Raw genomic sequence first — 21385 nt, forward strand, 5'->3', positions numbered from 1 at the left:
TTATAAGCAACTACATACCTGAATCGAAAACATGTTTCTACCACTTAAATAATTTAATGAAAATTAACGCACACTCCACTTCGCTCCACTTTATGCAACGTCATGCAATCACCTCGACCACCTCGATGACCTCTAACAGTAAACAGTTTAGATCGGTTTAGACGGTTAAGATGCAAAGGGGATTATAAACCTGCCAGAATGGATTTAAACATGCGCAGTTGTGTTCTGCGCATACTCTTGCTGCCATCTCTACTTTGCTGGGCACATCGAGCTAACTGGCAACTGCAACGCACCCGTGATCGCTAGTGATCATAGAGCTCATAGAGCGATCATGGTGCGTCATGTCATAGAGCACGCAGAGTTGCCAATATGAGCATGAGACTGAGAACGTTGATTCGCAAAGTTTTTGCTGGTGTCGGACATTTTAAACAATTGAATATATGGTTGGGTAGCAATTTAATTTTCTAAATTTGTATTGTCGTTGTAACTTGGATATACAAAGTACTGCAGTACTGAATTTATACTGTTTACTGTTACATCCGATTTTTTTTCTTAAATACATTACCAAATGACCTGGTTGATGGAACGTACGAACAGTTGTGTATGTCAAACCATGCCGTGTTCTTAATGACGTGGAGTTTTAGGTTATCTGTTTATTAGACACATATATTTATATATTATTACACAGCATGTTTGAAATAACCGACGTGCAGAGTAAGCATAATCATAAACCATCATTGTGGTAATTTATTCTGTATTACGTTATGTTTAAACGAACTTTAACTTAGGCTAATTCTTCGTTGTTTAAATTCAAACGTTGCTTAGAGGGCATTATTTCGGCAGCTAAATTTAATTTCATATTTGCATTTCTTTTGAAACGGTATAAAGTACTTGAGGCAAGCACTACGTTTGTATGGGATGGCATGCTACTTTTCTATGCAAAATGAATGATAAATAGAATAAAAGCAGTTTTGTGCATTTCTCGTAAATATTTTGTTGGCGATAAAAGTGCAGAATCTGTTAGTTTATATATTTCCACAACAGTTAATGTGTCGGTAGTATTTTTCAGGTATTAATGTACGAATATGTCTCTTTTAGACATGAAGTGTAAGCTATATCATTCCATTATCACATGTTTGCATTTAAATACAATACATGCATGTGTTTTCTTTTTTTAGAGATGGGTTATGTGAGTGAAAAATAATTGTTTTCTACAGTAGCTTAATTTATAATGTAACAAGAGTTTAACTGGACAGGCTGGCATAGCAGTAGCACTCTTAATTTGTATTTGGGAGGTTCTCAGATAGAACCTTGCCCAGGGCACCAGCTATCCTGACAGGTTTTCCCCCAATCCCTCCAGGCAAATGCTGGGATAATACCACAAGTCACAACTGCTTCCTTCCAATTTATCATTCATCTGTCGGGCTACCATTTGACACTCATAGTCTATAGACAAAATCACAAAGCAAACCACAAAAGAAAAATGTGGTTTAACTTCTCTTAGCTATTGTCCGATCCAAACATCAGATATCTTTCATATCTTCCTATGGACATTATGATGTATGAAACAAATAATTTTAAACTTTCTGTTACAGAGATTGGACTGGGCCTTGCAGGATTTGGCGTGTCATTTCTTTTTCTTGGTGTATTACTTCTGTTTGATAAGGGGCTACTGGCAATAGGGAATGTGAGTTATATTTGAAGTCTTAAATTCCTCTCATATGTGGGAGTCACTAATATCTTGGCTAGTCAATTCAAAGATCAGAAATTTGGTTCCCTGTACAGATGCAGTTCACACTGCTTTGTTCATAAAAATAGAACATGATTTTGGCTGAACACATTTTGGCTTACTGGCAAGTCAAGTTCTCCATCTTCAGGTTTAATTTTGTTTCTATATGTAATAATACAAATGCTGTCATGAATGCAACAATTTATTTTGTTGTAGATCTTTGTCTTTTCTTCCTCTACACTCACAGTCCAAAATCTAAAACATCAGCCTGTCAGTTTTGTTTTAAAATCTCGCCAACACACGCTCATCAATTTGATTTTAGAATTACAGTTTACAATTTAAAGTTTTAAATACCAGGGACACCTGCTCTTGTCTACGTGTGCTGCAGCGGATATTTCTTTTATTCAGCACTGTTCATGTATTATTCTGTGCAGGCTCCTTGTGTGTGTGTGTGTGTGTGTGTCGCTGCTCATCTTTAAGTATTAAAGATGAGCAGCGACACACACACAGGGAGCCTGCACAGAATAGCACATGAACGGTGCTGAATAAAAGAAATATCCGCTGCAGCACACATAGACAAGAGCAGGTGTCCCTGGTATTTAAAACTTTAAAGTTTAGAAATTTTAAATTTTAAACTGTAATTCTAAAATCAAATTGACGAGCGTGTGTTGGTGAAATTTTAAAACAAAACTGACAGGCTGATGTTTTAGATTTTGGACTGTGTGCAGTGTGACAGCTATGTAATGAAAAATACACCTGATGATGGCCAGTTACGGCCGAAACATGTAGTGTAGAGGAAGAAAAGACAAAGGTCTACAACCAAATAAATTGTTGCATTCATGACGGCATTTGTATTATTACATATAGAAATGTATACTGCAACAGGATGCTAAATTTAATTTAATTTTATACTTGGAGAAAATACAAACCTTCAGATAACATGGGCATTAGAAATATTCCAATTGTCACTGACATATAGAAAATTGTATGTGTTTTGATTCCTGTTAATAAGCACCAATTTATAGTACATTATTTTATTAGTGTGTCTGCTAAATTTTAATAACAGAAGTTAAGTAAGTAAAGGCATCCATGTAACAGGCCGTGGAGGCCAATAGGGTTGTGAGATGTTGAGGCTCTCACATTTTCTAGACAGTTGGCTTACAGATGGAGGTGAGGTTGTCAACCTTATGCGCCGGCCGCCTTTTACCCCCAGGACAATTCCTGGTACTCATTTGTGTTAGGGGCTGCATCAACCCCAGGGCCATAGTGTGGCTGAAAAAAGTCCTTCATTGGGATTTTGTCTCGCAACCTTATGGCTTATAGCATAGTGCCTCAACCAACTATGCTACCATGTGCCCCCATACTAACAGAAGTTCAGTTCATAATGTGAAAGCCACAGACAACAGACTGCTGGAGTATACCTCATTGTCTGTGGCTTTTTCTCCACAGGAGAGTTTCTCATAGAACCGTAATTCTTCAGAATATTTTATTACAGCCTGGGGTCATGAATTTATAAGTCATCTTTTTAGAAATCAGTGTCAAAACATTTTCTTTTGCCATTTTTCTTTTCTTAGCACATTAACACAGTTACTGTGGCTAAGATTTTTCATGGTTTTCCTCAAGCCTTCTTGACCAGTGATTGCAAAGTTATCCTATAGAGTTTTAATGTCTCATTTTGATACAAATGGGAACATAACTTATAAATCTCTATCACAGTTAAATAGCAAATGGTCCATTCATCATCATCATCATCATTATCATCATCATCATCACCACTGGCACGACAGCCCTTTGTGAGCCCTGGCCTTCTTCAGGATTGCTCGCCATTCTTCTCTATTTGATGCTGCATTCCTCCAGTTCTTTACACCCAAAATTCTTATGTCCTGCCACACACATTCTTCCCATCTTAACCTTGGTCTCCCCACTCTCCTATTTCCTTCTGGTTTAGTGTTAAGTATTTTCTTGATGGTTCTATTCTCGCTGACATGTCAGCCCATTCAAGCCTTTTCACCTTTATAAATCCAATAATGTCTGGTTCATTAAGTAGTTTGTACAGCTCATGGTTATACCTCTTCCTCAATATTCCATTTTCTTCCACTGGTCCAAAGATATATCTCAAAAGGTCTATTCTGTATCCATCTAAATTCATTAAGCTTGGGTAAAGCGCACAGAAATAAGAATTATTACAGCTTTACAATATAATAACCTCATGCACCATACTTTTTATCCACCACAGACTGAACTTCCAAATTATGCTTACTGGGAAGTAAAACTGTTCTCAGATAGGGAACAACTGAATAGGTAAAATGTTGATTAGCAGTACAAATAAAAATGTTGGAAGTAAAATTATTAACTTCCGCTCAGATAGAACAACTAGTAGCCTTCACTTAATAGGAAGCAGTAACACTAACTACTAGCGGCCTCCGTAGTCCTCTGGGAGAGACTAAGCCGTGTGTCCCGTGTCGTAGCTTTACGGCACGTAAAAGAACCTCATATCTCCAAAGGAAGTCACTGAGCCAAATTCAAGGATGTTTCCCACCCAACAGTAGTCCCTAACGCCTCTGAGAGATGGGGGAAGCATTATAGACACCACCAAGCAAGTGGAGGCCAAACTCACTTGCTCAGCAGGACTGATGGTACGCACCAATATCGGTAGGGTATAGAGACTGGTAGAATATCATAGAGGGAAGCACAATGTGCATGGGGAAACCCACCCTCTCCAATAACTAACTAACTAACTAACACTGACTACTGAGCTTCAAGACTTCGTTTTTAGTTAGATCTGACAGACGCTATGAAAACCCATCTAAATTATTCTGAACTGCCTTTTCATTGGTATTTTACTTGTATTTAAGGTCTCTAACCCAAATATAGTTGGTTACCACTTTATAAAGAATTTTGCAAATATGAAGAGTAGTGTCTTTTGGATTGATGACATAAAGGATAGATTCTATGAAGAATTAGAACATGTATTTGATAAATTCCCGAAGTACCCTATCAAAATTTTGTTAGGAGATTTCAATGCCAAAGTAGGGAGGGAAGACATTTTCAAACCAATGATTGGGAATGAGTTTGTATGAAATTAGTAATGATAATGGAGTTAAGAGTAGTAAACTTTGCCACATCAAAAAATCTTACTGTCAAAAGTACAATGTTCCCGCATCATAACATCCATAAATTTACTTGGACATCTGATGGGAAGATACACAATCAAATAGACCATATTTTTATAGATAGGAGACGGCACTCAGGTATACTTGATGTCTGATCATTCAGGGCAGCAGATTGTGATACTGACCACTACCTGGTGGTGGCAAAGGTTAGGGAAAGACTGGAAATGAGCAAACAAACAACGCACAGAGTTCATATGCGAGGTTCAATCTCAAGAAATTAAATGAGGTAGAGGGTAAAGAGCAGTATTCTGTTGAAATCTCGGATAGGTTTGCGTCTTTGGAAAACTTGGACACTGAGGTGGATGTTAATAAAACTTGGGAATCTATAAGAGAGAATATAAAAATGTCAGCCAAAGAAAGTCTAGGTTATTATGAACTGAAGAAGTATAAGCCATGGTTCGATGAAGGATGCTCAAAATTATTAGATCAAAGAAAGCAGGCAAAATTGCAATGGTTACAGGATCCAAGCAAGTTAAATGGGGATAATCTGAACAATATAAGACGTGAAACCAGTAGGCACTTCAAGAACAAAAAAAGGGAATATCTGAAAGACAGAATTGATGAACTTGCAACGAACATTAAGAACAAGAACATTAGAGACCTGTATAGAGAAATAAATGACTTTAAGAGGGCTTACCAGCCCAGGTGATCTGCTTGCAGATTCCCACAACATTGTGAATAGGTGGAGGAACTACTTCTCTAAGTTATTGAATGTACATAGGGTCAGTGATGTTAGGCAGACAGAAATCCGTACAGCTGAGCCGTTAATACCTGATCCTAGCCCTTTTGAGGTTGAAAGTGCTATTGCAAAATTGAAACAGTATAAATCGACAGGTAGTGATCAAATTCCAGCAGAATTTATTCAAGCAGGAGGTGAATTATTACGTTCTAAGATCCACAATCTAATTAATTCTATTTGGCATAGGTAAAAATTCCCTGATCAGTGGAAGGAGTCTATTATTGTACCAGTTCATGAGAAGGGTGATGAAACTGACTGTAGTAACTATCGGGGGTTATCACTGCTATCAACTTCATACAAAATTTTATCCAATATTCTTCTTTCAAGGTTAAGTCCATATACATATAGATGAAATTATTGGGGATCATCAGTGTTGGTTTCTACAGATCAGATCTTTTGCATTTGTCAGATATTTGGAGAAAAAATGGGAGCTATTCATAGACTTCAAGAAAGTCTATGATTCAGTTAGGAGGGAAGTATTGTACAATATTCTGATAGAGTTTAGGATACCCACGAAACTAGTTAGGTTGATTAAAATGTGTTTAAACGAAACGTATAGTAAAGCCCATGTAGGTAAACATTTGTCTGAGAAATTTCCTATCCAGAATAGTCTAAAATAAGGAGATGCTTTATCACCACTCCTTTTCAACTTTGCTTTAGAATATGCCATTAGGAAGGTCCAGGGAAATCAGGTGGGACTGAAATTAAATGGGACACATCAGCTGTTGGCTTATGCTGATGATGTGACTCTACTGGGTGATAATGCAGATACCATGAAGAAAAACACACAAACTTTAATTGACGCCAGTAAAGAGGTTGGTCTAGAAGTAAACACATAGAAAACTAAGTATATGTTGCTGTCTCGTCACCAAAATGCAGGGCAAAATCATGACATAAAGATAGGAAACAGATGCTTTGAAATTGTAGCACAGTTCAGATATTTGGGAACAACGATAACAGATCGAAACATGATTCAGGAGGAAATTTGGAGATTGAACTCAGGTAATGCTTGCTACCATTAAGTCCAGAACCTTTTGTCTTCTTGTCTACAGTCCAAAAACATAAAAATTAGAATATACAAAACTATAATTTTGCTGGTGGTTCTGTATGGGTGTGAAACTTGGTCTCTGACATTCAAGGAGGAACATAGACTGAGGGTGTTTGAGAACAGGGTGTTGAGGAGAATATTTGGACTGAAGAGAGATGAAGTGACAGGAGGTTGGAGGAAACTGCACAATGAGGAGCTTCATAACTTGTACTCTTCTCCAAGTATAATTAGAATGATCAAGTCAAGGAGGATGAGGTGGGCAGGGCATGTAGCATGAAAGGGGGGAGAAGAGGAATTCATATAGGCTATTGGTGGGAAAGCCAGAAGGAAAGAGACCACTGGGAAGACCAAGGCCTAGGTGGGTGGACAATATTAAAATGGATCTTAGAGAGATAGGATGGGATGGACTGGGTGATCTGGCTCAGGATAGGGAATGGGAAACTAGCCTAGAAATGGATATAGTTTGTCTGATATAATCCAAGATATATTGTGTCAGCTACTTGTAGCCATGTGGGAGACTGACATTTTTCATTTCAAGGTGAGATTCATAAAAGAGTTTGAAAATCAACACAAGAATTTGGAAGAATTTTTAGAATCAAAATAAAACGAAGAAAGATATCGTGGACAGGGTGGTTCATGGTAGCGTTGGCCACCATTTGTTTCCGAATGACTGGATAGTTTGAACGCTACTGCACAAAGCAACGACAGTTATCTGAGAATTGTTAGTACTTCAGAACAAAAAGCAGATGTCCTAATGAAGATTTAGATTTCTCTTTGTTTACCATCAAGAATTTGAAACTCAGATATGCCTAATTATTTGTCTTGAACTAAAATTATTGAATATGTTTTCTTTCAGATCTTATTCATTGCTGGGTTGGCCTGTGTAATTGGCCTTGAGCGAACCTTCAGATTCTTTTTCCAGAAGCATAAAGTGAAGGCATCAGTAGCATTTTTTGGTGGAATGTTTGTAGTACTAATGGGTTGGCCTCTTTTTGGGATGTTATTGGAGACATATGGCTTTGTGTTGCTCTTCAGGTATGTGGTGCCTGCCTTACCATCTCAAAACGATTAAGCCAGCCATTTGCAATTCGTAAAATGCCTGTATGAGTTAATTTTAATTGAATTCATTATTCTAGGAAAGAGTAGCATTCATTCTGGGAAATTTTTATTCAGCCATGAGGGTAAATTTGCTCTTTATAATTTATTTTAAAACATTTCACAGTTACTCTACTAATAAATCACTTAACTCTCTTGTGTGGAAGGTCAGGAAAGCTATGTGGAAAAATTCACAAAAAGAGAAGATAATACATGCTTTTGTAATTAGGACAGTTTAGTGAAGTCCTTTGAGACAATGAGCCATATAAATATGGAATGGATTTCCAGTGTTTCAGAGATTGTCTGCCTATTTCATTGCATTCAGATGGTGTGAAAGCTTCAGGTGTTACACAATGTAATTTAAATGGTGTAATTACATTTTCTTTCAGTGGCTTCTTTCCTGTTGCAATAAATTTCTTGAGGCGGGTTCCAGTTCTAGGAACAGTATTAAATTTACCAGGAATTAGACGGGTAAGTTTCAATAATGAATATTTTGTATCATGAACTACTACAGATACATATAGGTATACATGTAATGCATGACTAATATTTTGAATAATTCAGTAACCATATTGTGGCATGTAGACCCATTGCTAGGCAACGACTACGACATAAGCAACCATACAACAGCTCTTGCTAAGTAATGACTGCACAGACAAGCATGTTTCCATGCTAACAATCGCACAACAACAGAGGAACAATGTTTTCTGTGTAGTCCGTGCTGAGATGTTATAAGCAGGATAGGTTACGAACTGTAGAGAGTAGGTTTGTTGGTAAGTGAGTGAGTTGGAGGACTGCTGGGGCTCAGTTGTTGTGAGCTGTTTGCTTAGGCTGGGGATCATTTGGGAACCCAGAGGATGGGGTATGCCTGCTGTTGGAAGCCACTACCAAGCAACAGCTAGTGAAGACTGTAACAGACTGAGAATACGTAGTGTGCTGTATAGTGATTTGTGAAGTGTTATAATGAATTTTACGTGGTGTGTTCAAAAAGTATCAAGCCTTCTTTTTCCCGCGTAAACCAATGAAGCGCAGGAGGCTCCCTTCAGTGGAGATGTGGAGGGGACATTCATGCGCAGTCGTGCATTTTTTTCACGCCCGCAGAAAGCATCAGTCGCTGGCAGTCAGCCTATGAGCGAGGACATGTAGTGAGCACTCGTCGGATTCCAGTAAGGTGTAAAATGACGGAACAACATGAGCAGCGATATTGCATCAAATTTTGCCAAAAGCTTGGTGATACCCAAGCGGAAACCATTCGCAAGATTCAACAGGCTATCGGGGACGATGCCATGAGCAACTCACGGATAAAGGAGTGGTACAGCCGCTTCAAAGATGGCCGCACATCAGTGGACAGCAAACCGCGTTCAGGCAGACCCTCAACAAGCCGAAATGAGAATGTCATTGAGCAAGTGTGGACTTTGGTCATGGAGGACCATCGTATCACAGTCCAAGAACTTGCGAATGAGATAGGGGTAAGCATTGGATTGGTACATTCAATTTTGACCGAGGATTTGGGCATGAGGGGAGTGTCCGCGAAATTTGTACCGAAACTGCGCGTCTGATTCAGACTTTCGTCGCCAAACACAACATCCCTGTGGTTCATCAGGCTCCCTACTCCCCCAACATGGCTCCGTGTGACTTTTGGCTATTTCCCAAGCTGAAAATGCCGCTGAAAGGAACCCGATTTGAGTCAAGAGAGGACATCATGCAGAATGCGACGGCCCGGCTGATCACCATTCCAAAAGACGCGTTCCAGAAGTGTTTCCAACAATAGCGGAAGCGCTGGGAGAAGTGTGTGCGTTACCAAGGAGACTACTTTGAAAGGGATTAGGGTTTTGTACCTCCAAATCAATAAATGTATTTCTGCCAACCAAAGGTTCGATACTTTTTGAACACAGTACATATAAGAGTCCAGTAAATCCAATTACCAATCCAAACCCTGTCCATAGTCACTCTGTTATGTGACTGTATATTGCCTGATGAAGACCATGGTTAAAATATACTGCATATTAATGTAAAACCATATAAATATATATAACTAGTAAATAGGAAGATTATTAATACATCTCATGGGATGCACCAGAGTAAATAAAAGTAATAAAATAAGAAATGGTATATATAATATAGTATAATGTAACATTTGAGTTTCATTTAAATATATCAGATTGATATTTTGTGTATATAGTTCTTACTGTCTTCATTTATTTGCCACATCTTATGAATTCAAAATGCTGTATTATTTTATTTATATTCTCTTTTGAATTTAAACATTGGTAGACTGCGCTCTTGCCAGTGAAGTAGCAGAAAACCAAAGATATTTTACTGGAGATCAGAGAAGTAAAACAAATGATAAAGTGAATTCAAAGATGTTTCACTCCAGACTAGGTATCAGACAGTTGTAAGTTTAAATTGTGAGATTTTGAGTCATCTTCTGTTTAAATCATGAACTGCTGTAAAATTAGTGGATGGGATGGCCGTGACTTCACTTCCATGGCAACCCCAGTTTGCTATCATCAGTGGAATAAAAGAAAGAGCAAGTTATTCTCAAAAAATGCATTTGGGTCTTTGTGTAAAGTGTATCTTATTTTTGTCAGATTATAACTAATACTGAATGTTGTCAGCAGATATTAATAAAACTTCCCAGTACAAAACCTTTAATCCATCCAGCTGGAGTCAAGTGTGTTTCATGTGGACAGACAGATATATGATGAAGCTAATATATGCTTTTCACAATTTTTTCAAACGTGCCTGGAAGTGAACATAGCAGGAACTAAATATTTATTTTGTAAATGGAAGCATAGATGAATACAGATAAAGATGGTGAACATCACTTGACCAGAATGGACAATGACAGACTCTCAATACTTGCACTTTGTTCAGAGCAACTGGATACTGAGAGATAGGAGACTACTATGAAGTCTGGAGGGTGGAAAGATAAAAACTAATATATGATAGCAGGAGGAATCAACAGACTATTTATAGCAAATATGTGTGTAGTGCATGATCTTCCTTGAAAGGTTGATATTTACACTGGCAAAGAAACTCCTCATTTTATAGACCATAAATGTGCCTTTGGCATACTCACCCCCTCATTGGTGTCTCCACCTTATCGTGGTGAGGAGGTTTGAGTATGCCAACGACCCTGAGAGCTATACCAGCGGTAGCATAGCTACTGGCAGGGCCTCCCTTGCTGGACAGGTCAAAGGGTAGGCATCAGACGAAGAGAGACACAAAAAACCAAAAACTGATGCCGGAAGCAGCGTCATCAGCAGCAACTTGAAGCACAGAGCAAATGATGCTCGAGATGGTTCAAGTTCGTATAGCAACAGGCGTGACCAGAGTGGTTTGAACGGCTGTTGTACTGCGATGTGGAAAGCAAATGGAAAAACTACCACATTATCACTTTTCCTGGATAGTCTCTTTCCAAAAACAGAAGATCGCATTAAGTGGAGAAACTGTTTTGGAAGAGGCTGTGGACCTGTCGTCTGACAGATTACTGATGATGATGATGATGATGATGATGATGTGTGCCTTTACGCTTGCAAAATGCTAATCAACTCCATCCAGTGTGACTGATAAATGTTTTTTATTTCTTTCATTTTTAATCTTTTATCCTTGACATGAACCAAATTGGTCTTAAAAATTTTAACAAAAGCTATATTAATCACACTTGTAAATAGACTGATTGTAATAATTTATAAATATTTTAATGTATACATGCACACAGTGTAGTTGTTAAAGGATTTTATTCATGGATTTGTGATGGTATTGTATGTATGTGTAGACAGTGTCACGTAACTTTGAACAAGGCCCCGCGTTCATACTCAAATCCTGCGCATAGTTTGTGGAGGGAGGAGTTTCTTAACACTCGCTCTTCCACTGGCTGCCTGTCACTTCTCACACCCTCCACCCCCTTGTCTGAAATTTTTCTTCTGGCCTTGTTCGAAGTTACGTGACACTTGCTGTATGTATGTATTGATATTGACCAGACACAGTGCAATAGTAGTTTCTGCCTGTATTGATATATCCTTCTGAAGTGAAGAGTGAAACATGTCAAGGGTGAAAGATTAAAAAGGAAAGAAATAAAAAAACATTTTATCAGTCACACTGGGGGGAGTTGATTAGCCTTTTGTAATATTGCTAGTGTGATGGACCAGGATGCACCAAATCAAATTTATCAGTGCCTTTACTCTGTTCACAAAGTCTATCATTAGACTCTGTCCTGAATCAGTTGGGTGCAGTTGGCTGTAATACCTTTTGTAATGTTATTTTCCAGTCTACATCTAGGCCTCTGAAGTATAGTCCTCTTTAGGGCCATTATTACATTACATGTAAGAAATCTGTTATACTTTTATTTTCTTTTCAGCTGGTAGATCGGCTGGCAGAAGATTCAAATAGGACTACAGTCTGAGATTACATGTAAGGGCAGCTACAGATGTGAAGTACAGGCTGGCGATTGTAGTTTGGTTGTCTGTATGCCCGAATAATGATCTAGAAGTGTCTTCAGCCGGTTTTATGCCACTGCAAGCGACCACGTTTTCCTGCTCTGATGACACAGAAGTGGTGCTGTGCCCAGTACTTTCAAACAAAATAACAGTTTTCATATTGTTACATGCTTGATGACAATGAATGTGTGCACCTTTCATACACTGGAACAGTTGTATTATTATGAAATGTTGGTGTAGTAACACAGAACATGATGCATAATGTCACATGTTGTCAGAACAGAGAATGACTTACATAGAGTGGCCATATAGAGAAAGGAAGCCTACACACTTTCAGTTAACAGGAATACAGGGTGATTAAAAACTGACAGAACAGGTGTAAAATATATTTGGTCCTTTATATTATTACTGCATCAAAAATGTTATTCAAATTAAATTCGTGTACTTAATCTTTATGATATGTGGCTAAACATGAAAATGACAATGGGAGAATAATTTTTTCATTTGAGTAATTTCACAGTGTTAAACTGATATATTTTAAGTCACTTGTAACTTGTCTCTTGTGGCTAAAATGTTTAGTCAAGATGTGAAGAATCCTCCATTCAGTCTGGATGCCTGAGGGACACAAACAGTAGTTCTAATTAATTTCAAGAATCAGTTCCCTTCCTTAGAAACATTTATTGAGCTGATCATGGAATTTAATTTAACCTTTTATGAATCTTGAAGGATAATCACTGTGTTGACAAGAGCCTGCTATGTCTTAAGCCAGATGAGTCCACTCCATGCCCCCATACAATTTTTTCTTTAGGAACTAGTGTATTCTCCAGTGCATGCATGGGTATCCCAACTTATGGCTGTCTTGTATGTTCATGATACCCTTCTTATGGTTCAAGAAACTCGAAAAGATCCAGTTTCTTCATACAAAAGTGAAACTTGCTTATAATAGAACCTCAAAGGACCTCATCTTTTTGTTTTAGATGATTTTCCAAATAATATACAGTAGGTAATTCTGGATTAAAACAATGTAACTACCTCGTATATTTATGGTCTAAATATGAAGCCACAGATTCACGTGTCATGTACCTAAATGTCCTGAATTGTGAGTGTGTCCATTCAGTTGCTTTATTCCCTTTCAATTTCCTGCCTTTATTTGTACCTACTTAAGTACCCTTGTAAGTACACTGCACAATTCCTTCTCATTTTTGAGACAGATATTTCTTCTCATATAATTTCTGGGAAACACAGCACAGAACTGAGAGTTCTGTTTTCTGTGTCAAACAGTTTCCATCAATTAGAGGCAGTTTCGCACTGGTTTTTACTTTGTATGTTGGTACCAGATAAATATTCTGATAAAGGTAGTTTCTACATAGTCCAAATTCTGGTTTGATCATATTTTACCATACTTTCAAGAACTGCTGTTTCTAGGGTGCTGTGCCTTGGATACTTCTCATTTTTCAATAGTAGATAACTTTATAACTCAGCCTCAGTTAAAAATTTGTCTCCAGTGTAAAATGAGACAGTATAGCTCATTTATTAAAATGAATGGATTCTGACCGAATGACCGAGGTTTGGCTCCCAGCCAGAGCAAGAATTGTTCCCTTTGCCAACCCTGTCCACACTGGCTCTTTCTCTCACCTTGCCTCTTTTCCATTGGATGTCAGTGTTCTTTCCTAAGGAGCAAAATGGCTGAAATTGATCACATCTCTTTTGAGTGTCAGTGCATAACATGCATGGAATTCTTTTGACCAGTTGGAAGTGTCAGCAGTGAAGGCGTTCTTGTAATTTGGCTCTTTTTGAATAAATTTCTGTGAACCGTGATCACTTACTTCAACTAGTAACTGATTATACTATATTTACCCACATATTTATACTTTTTATTCCAGAAATAGGAACGTGACCTTTATACATGACAAGTGCAATAGATTATTGTTTCTAAGTAGCCGTTTGTTAGGCTACATCCCTCAAGTATGAATTGCTGCATTAAGGATTTTTCATTATGAATACTGATATCACAAATGCCAACACACTGCCTAAATTGTTGTTGTTAAGTGTTGTGTATGTAAGATACTTTTCCATTCTAACCACAGAATATGGGGAGAGAAAATGTTACTCCTTTCCATGCTGCTTTTCATTTAAAATGTTTAAAAAATCCTTCTTTTTTTATATTTCCTTTGTAAAATATAGTTTATTTTCTTGAGTTTCAAGTGGTTAGCTAAATTTCTGAGAGATAACTGGACATGTTTTTTCATTGATCTTTGAGACATCAAATAAGTCCACACCAAAAGGACCATTGCTTCTAAACATGACATCTCATGCTTAGAATATTAGATCTTAATCAAAGGAATGTATTTTTAATGTTGTTAGTTATCGTTTGAAAATGTTAGAACCAGTACTAAGAGTTACAATTTGATTAGATCAATTTACTTAAGGTACCAAAAGTTGGTTGAATTTTCTGTGCAAGTACGAGGCTCATCCACAAAGTAAGTTTCCCTGGGGCCGTTTACAGAAACAAAACACAATTTCATGGAAATATTTATTGCAACAGATACAGCAAGTGTTCAGCTATTTTTCAACATAATCGCCACCAGAATTGAGACATTTATCATACCATGGGACCAACTTTTGAATACCTGTGTCATAGAAGTCTGCCGCCTGGGATTGGACCCACTGTGTGACAACTATCTCTGCCTCTCTGTCATTCTCAAAATGCTGACGCTCACCGGACAGGAATTTCTTGAGGTGTAGGAAAAGATGGAAATCACTGGGAGCGAGGTCCAGGCTGTAGGGTGGATGATTAAACACCTCCCAGCTGAACTCCTGCAGGAGACTTGCTGTCCGCCGAGCCATGTGCGGCCTAGCGTTATCGTGCAGGAAGACAATACCGGCACTAAGCATCCTGCGCTGCTTGTTCTCAGTGGCCTGTCACAATTTCTGCAGTGTTTCACAGTAATGCTCAGCATTCACCATCTCACCTCTGGTCAGGAAGTCAATGTGGAGAACGCCCTGTCTGTCCCAGAATACCGTGCACATCACTTTCCACGCCGACAACATCTGCTTGAATTTTGTCTTACAGGGAGATCCACTGTGACGCCAATGCATTGACTGCTGCTTGGTTTCTGGGGTAATGTGTGCAACCCACGTTTCATCACCTGTGATGATCCGGTCCTGAAACTCATCGCCGTCATCATGGTACTGCTGCAGAAATGTCAATGTTGACTCCATGCACTTTGTTTTGTGTTCTGGTGTCAGTTGCTTCGGCACCCACCTGGCGCACAATTTCCTGAACAACAGATGCTCCGTGACAATTTCGTGCAACAAGGTGCGGGAAATCTGCGGGACATGATTCCTGAGTTCCGTAATTGTGACACGACGATTCTCCATAATGCGTTCCCGCACAAGCTCCACCAGGTCGTCTGTAATGATGGATGGCCGCCCACTGCACTTCTCATCATGCACACTTTGTCGACCTGCTGAAAATTGTCTGCACCAGCGATGCACCATCTGCTTGCTCATGACGTTAAGCCCATGACCCGGCACAGCTGACGATGAATTTCGATCGGCGCTATGCTCTGTGCATTCAAAAAGTTTGTGGGATGTCGTATGAAGAGACAACCACTAGTTGAACTGTCCTATAGGATTTATTGCAGCTGCACAGTATACACAGACGGATAATAACAATAGTGAACTCTTTGAATCTAGAACCGTAACTCTAACTTCCACTCAATGTATCTTCTTATATAACCTGACCGCACATCACAGTTGGTGGGAGCTGGAATAAGAGCCTCCCTCTTCAACAGCTGCAACGATGCTACTGTGGGAACGTGGGAAATTCTGTTAGTGCGTGCGCCATGCTACGTCATTTCTCTGTCACATACGCACAGTCGCTTCGCGCAATGTAAGATTTTCTAACTGTAGGATGAGTGGGAAACTTACTTTGTGGACGTGCTACATACTATTATAAAAATAATATCAAAGTGTTTTCATTATTTACCATTAAGTACGTGCATAAGTCCCTATCTCAGTATATGAAATGGTTACATGTGTCCCACAGTTATATTCTCATTAAATGCCACATATATTTTTCATATTAACTATGTACATGTTGTGAAAGATCCAATGTTTTAATATAAGCTCAAAGTCAAACAAGTGAATTGGTTGAAGAGTTCTGTCTTCTGGGCTATAATGCCTTGGAGTCTGTTGGAAGTCAACCAGTGTTTCAGAGGAACTTGTCTCCTATGTCTTCAGTGATGGTATCTTCTTGCTTGATTTACACTTCAACCCTGACTTTCCTGCAGATAATTCATTGTAGAATGTATATCTAGATCAAGAATCCATTATCTATATGCACTGTGCATCCAGTTCAAGAATTATTCGTGCTTTGTAAAAGGCTGGAACATTTTTGGACTCTGGACAAGGAAGGTGAGAGTTTGCTATTACTTGGACATTTTCAGCTCTGGTTCTATTTTATATTCATTCATATCGTTTTATACCATTGGATACAGTTGAACGTTTAGCACTGTATTCTATATTTGACATGCAATTTTAATAACAAAAAGTTTTATTTATTTGCCTGATGATGGCCTTTTGAAGGCCGAAACATGTAGCAAAAGTATCTCCTAGAGCTACTTACACGTATTATTGAGTGTTGTGTTATGACGGTTTTCAGTAAGAAATAATATGCGATACTCAACAGGATGTATTCTCTGAAAACTATGTGTCTCTGCTCACAGGCCACTCCTATAAGGAAAATGTCAGTTTGTCACAAAAAGGGGCATGCTTGGCCAGCATAAAGTGGCACTTCATATAGAGTTATAATATACACATCATATACAGGCATCAAAGGAAGAAAAGAAGGCACAAAAATTTCATCCTGAAAAGTTCAAAATTAAAATTTATTTTGTCAATTAATGTTATGTGATATGCATATGACAGCCACACACTGAGCACCAATTATTTAGCAGCCAGCGTTGTCTGCTGTAAGAACAATCAAACTATTTTTTTACAGGAACAGGCTCTCAGTATGGAGGTATGAAATAAAAAATAAACTTTTTGTATACATATTTCAACCTTTAGCCCCCTCCTTTGTAGTATATGACAATTTATTAGTATCCATTTTAAGGACACAGTTTCCTTCTGATGAAAATCTGATATCAGGGGACCTTGAGGTCTAGGGGTGAGACACAGGACTCCCATTCAGAGGGTTCAGAGTATCTTCCTGTGGTTTATAGCTCACATTAAGCTATAGGTCTCCCCGGTGAGTATCACTCCCATTATCTCCCTATCAGCCTTACAGGTACCTCACCTTGGAAACAATTCTGTTACCTTGCTTAGATGGACAGAAGCCAGGAGGTCAACAGACACCATATTTGGAGGCACTAGACCAACAAAAAATTTAATACCATCCAGGACATATTTCTTCTTACTGTGCATGTACTCCTTACTTTTATACAGGTTTTTTTTTTTCTGGTTGTACAGTGATGCACTATGTCAGCGTTTTTTCTTTTACTGTAAAATACCAAAAAAAAATATAAAAGAAGAATGTAACTGAAACAGTGGAGAAATAACAGACTTCTTACTCAGTAATTGTGCAGTCAAAATGTGGCCATTCTGACGCACATACATATGATATCCACGTTTAATCCCTATACTCTGCATACTCAGCTAACACCATGGGGCAGAGTCCTTCTAACTTCCTCTGGAGTTATATAAAATCCATACTAAAATCATTTACATATTTTATCAGTTTTTGCTACTAAACACTCTTCAGGATGCACCAGAAAGAACTCCTCAGTTTGAAGGAGGCGTGTGGTGATCTGAACAAAATGTAACAGCACAAATAGCAATACTGAATGGCAAAACATATCAGGGTTTGTAGTACAAAGCAGTGCACATATGTGAAGCAGCAGTGTAGCACTGTTTGGCATTTCAGTATTTTGTGTATTGGTGTATGCAGTGCTGTACGCCCGCTTTCTGGGTAAATCGTAGGGAAAGGTGGACACATTGTGTGGCTTCAATGAAGTCCTGACATAACAGTGCTCAGTGTTTCTAGGAGGGAAGTACATATAACCGAAGGAGTTGACAGTTTGCAGGATTTGCGGCACAGAATCACAGTGGTAGTAGCAACAGTGAAAACTGGATTGCTGACTAAAAGTGTGACTTTGTCCAAGTACTGTCTTGATGTTTGTAGGGCTGTGACTGGAAACCATATTGAGTTGAACTGATTCATAATCATCTTATCAGGGTGCCGTATTGACTTTTTGATATTCTTTCATTTTTACTACAACATATGAAGTGCTGCATTAGAGTCATCTGTGAAATGTGATGTGATGTGCAGTTCAAATTCTGTTCTTTGTCCTTTGTGTCTGTAAATATTATGTTACTATACCACAGAGTTCTCTCTCAGACATCCTTTGTTCAGGGATCCATAATTCTTTCAATGTGTACATGTCACAGGAACATTGCCTTTGGTCCTATCCCAATCACACATGTAATTCGTCTTATACTCAAAGGATAAAACTGTAAGGAACTCTGAAAATAAATATGTTGTCATAGGAAGGTATATCTAAATACCCACAATTCTCCCAGAATTGAACAGAGAGTAATTAATTGTTAACGCTGTTATCAGGAAAAACTCCCAAGTAAGGTAAAAGGATGAAAAGTATTTTTTTTTTCCACCAAAATTAAACAGTATCATCTTTGCCACTTTGAAGCTTCTTTTTCTAGAAAGAAAGCACTACTTGTAATAGCAAATCTATTTCATCTTGCCAGACCCCAAAAATCTGTTGCTTTCTTTTTTTTTTTGTAAGTCCTTGGAAAAAAGTTTGAAAATTATGTTAGTAAACACTGTACATGATGGATGCTGCATATATTGTTGTAGCACAATTCTATATAAAATGCATTTGTCCTAAGTTGGCTCTCTGTGTTTTACAGTGTAATATGCAATATCCCTGTGATACTTAGTATGCATCATGTACACTTCCAGTGATGTACTGCATTTTGTAGGTGTCTGTACTTGTTATGTTTTTCCTGTTTCACATTACAGTGACTACTTGCCATGTAATAATTGGCATGAATTGGTGATGGCATTGAGCCAGGCCTGTGAAGTTGTAATTGCCAGATAAAGTTGAAGGTATATTTGATTTAGAAGTAATATGTTATATTATTTATATACTCTTTTATTTTTCCATTGTATATTCTAATTACATATAAGCATGAAGAAATGAATTGTGCCACAACCTTATGTTATGCATAATGTCTTGAGCTTGTAACCAAGAACTAGTCTGACATTTCCATATACAGCCGTTGTTAAACATAATCCAGCTCTCTTATCATGGAGTAAGATATGTAGCGACATCTTTTTTTGTGTTTATCTGTAAGCTGTGTGAATAGTAGGTGAATTTCCTTTCTCATTTAATACTGAGTTCCTTATACAGAATTAACAAAATTAATACATACGGAGAAGCATGTGTCTCTCCATTCACTGTCTGTAAGTTTTGGCCCCAAAAAAAAGTACTGGGTGCATTTTCGTGCAATATGGAACTGGGGGAAATCTAGGAGTCAGTCATGTTTAACTTTGGCTGTTGTCACTGCCATATAATGCCCACTTTGTATGAAACTGATACCAGTTTATTGATCTCATCCAAAACTGTTGATGATGCAAAAAAATAAAGATGGTTTGAAACATAGGATGTAGAACTTATTAAAACACTATGTGTATTTGAAACATTTTTCAGTATGATGTATATTTAACAATGTGCAAGGAAAAGAAATTTGTGATTGTATGAATTTCAGTTTGTGTTACAATAATAGATTTGCATCTAATGAACCTTCAGGCAGGGAATTTCTCGTTTAGCTGAGCAACTTAATTCTGCAGCATGAAATTGGTTAGATTAGTATATTCAGTACATCCATATCAAGGCCAATAAGGTCTTTGAAGTAATAAAAAATATGTAGTATTTGCCACTTGTTTTCACACTGGTTTCTTCCTTGGATTATGCTTCAACCCTGAATATGGAGGCAAAATGTCATTTGACTTCCAAAGGACTACATGGTGTTATATCCCAGAAGATAGTACTCTTCAGTAAAAAATATCTTTAAAAAAATATATATGATCCAAATTTGTTAACATCTTTCCACTCTTGTTAGTGTATTTTCCTGATAAAGGGAAAGTTACAGGTCCATTTTGTGCGTAAATGCATTGTCTTTCGTTGTAATGTTTGAATCTGAGCACAAAGCTTCCTGAAGCACAAAATGAAGTGTGTACCATTGACAGACAGTAGCATCATCTTTTATAGTTTCCTTTCCTCATTATTTGCAATCGGACAACCACATGAAGCTGGGTTCAATGCTAGTGAATGCAATGAATCAGGATAACAGAAAATGACATGACAATAAAGGTAAGGTTGTCCCTGTGCTTGAATAATTAAATATTGGGCGTTCAATCAAGGAGGAAACTTCGCAACACCATTGACCAGGCCCGATATTCCTCACAGATTGCTGCTGTAACTGTAATTGTAACGGCACACGTTTATCAGTGCTAATGACTCATTCTGCTATCAGCAGTTGCAGCAGCAATCTGTGAGGAGTTTTGGGCTGGGTCAGTGGTGTTGCGAAGTTTCCTCCTTAACTGAACGCACTGTACTACACCATGAAGGCATATAGGAGAATAGATTTTCTTGACCTAGACACTAGTTGGTGGTGAGTGGTCAGCTTCACGCCCCGGCCGCTTCACCCCCTGGAAAGAGCCCCTGGTACCCATTGGATAAGAGGTTGGGTGAACCTCAGAGCTGGTCTGGACAACATAGAGAACAGAAAATTCTTGATCCTACCAGGACTCAATTTCCAGCCCCTTGGTCATCCAGCCCATAGCCAGTCGCTATCCCAGCTCTGAATGACATGACAGCTGTAATGAAAACTGGCTGTTGTATACATCTGATGGGTAGAAACAATTATCAGAAATATATACATTTTAAAATTTAAATACAGTTGGAGTAAGAAAAAAAAGGAACAAATGCAGGATTTAATTACAGTGGTTTAGGGCTCTGACAGGTGTCTAGGTTGCTTATGCTTTTTAATATCTGTAAAGTAAAAAGCAAAAGTAAAGTTTCCTCTGGCCTGAATTAAGCACCATGCCGTGGAGATTTACGGGGGAGTGGAAGT

At 38.2% G+C, this 21385-nt stretch overlaps 1 protein-coding gene and 1 long non-coding RNA gene across 4 annotated transcripts in view; one reads left to right on the forward strand and one right to left on the reverse strand.

Moving 5' to 3' along the window:
• The first annotated feature begins 363 nt into the window (after positions 1-363).
• On the forward strand, positions 364-14044 carry LOC111875207 (vesicle transport protein GOT1B). The gene is made up of 5 exons (XM_023871269.2): positions 364-714; positions 1596-1687; positions 7546-7724; positions 8174-8255; positions 12148-14044. The coding sequence occupies exons 1-5, from the start codon at positions 690-692 to the stop codon at positions 12190-12192; spliced, it is 423 nt and encodes a 140-aa protein (XP_023727037.1). The 5' UTR covers positions 364-689; the 3' UTR covers positions 12193-14044.
• Positions 12753-21385, reverse strand: part of LOC111875209 — a 28833-nt gene continuing 20200 nt past the window's right edge. For all 3 annotated transcript variants that reach the window (XR_002844686.2, XR_002844687.2, XR_002844688.2), the window contains 2 exons: positions 16857-17731; positions 12753-12841 (listed from right to left, as the gene is read on the reverse strand). This is a non-coding gene — a long non-coding RNA (uncharacterized LOC111875209). The remainder of the gene's footprint in view (positions 12842-16856; positions 17732-21385) is intronic.

This window comes from Cryptotermes secundus, unplaced genomic scaffold (genome assembly GCF_002891405.2).
Source record: "Cryptotermes secundus unplaced genomic scaffold, Csec_1.0 scaffold1564, whole genome shotgun sequence".
NCBI lineage: Eukaryota > Metazoa > Arthropoda > Insecta > Blattodea > Kalotermitidae > Cryptotermes > Cryptotermes secundus.

Coding starts and splice junctions, on each gene's coding strand:
- LOC111875207 (XM_023871269.2), top strand. CDS start 690: ATGTTTGAAATAACCGACGTGCAGA. Junction 715..1,595: donor TGAAATAACCGACGTGCAGA/GTAAGCATAATC, acceptor TTTCTGTTACAG/AGATTGGACTGGGCCTTGCA. Junction 8,256..12,147: donor ATTTACCAGGAATTAGACGG/GTAAGTTTCAAT, acceptor TTTTCTTTTCAG/CTGGTAGATCGGCTGGCAGA.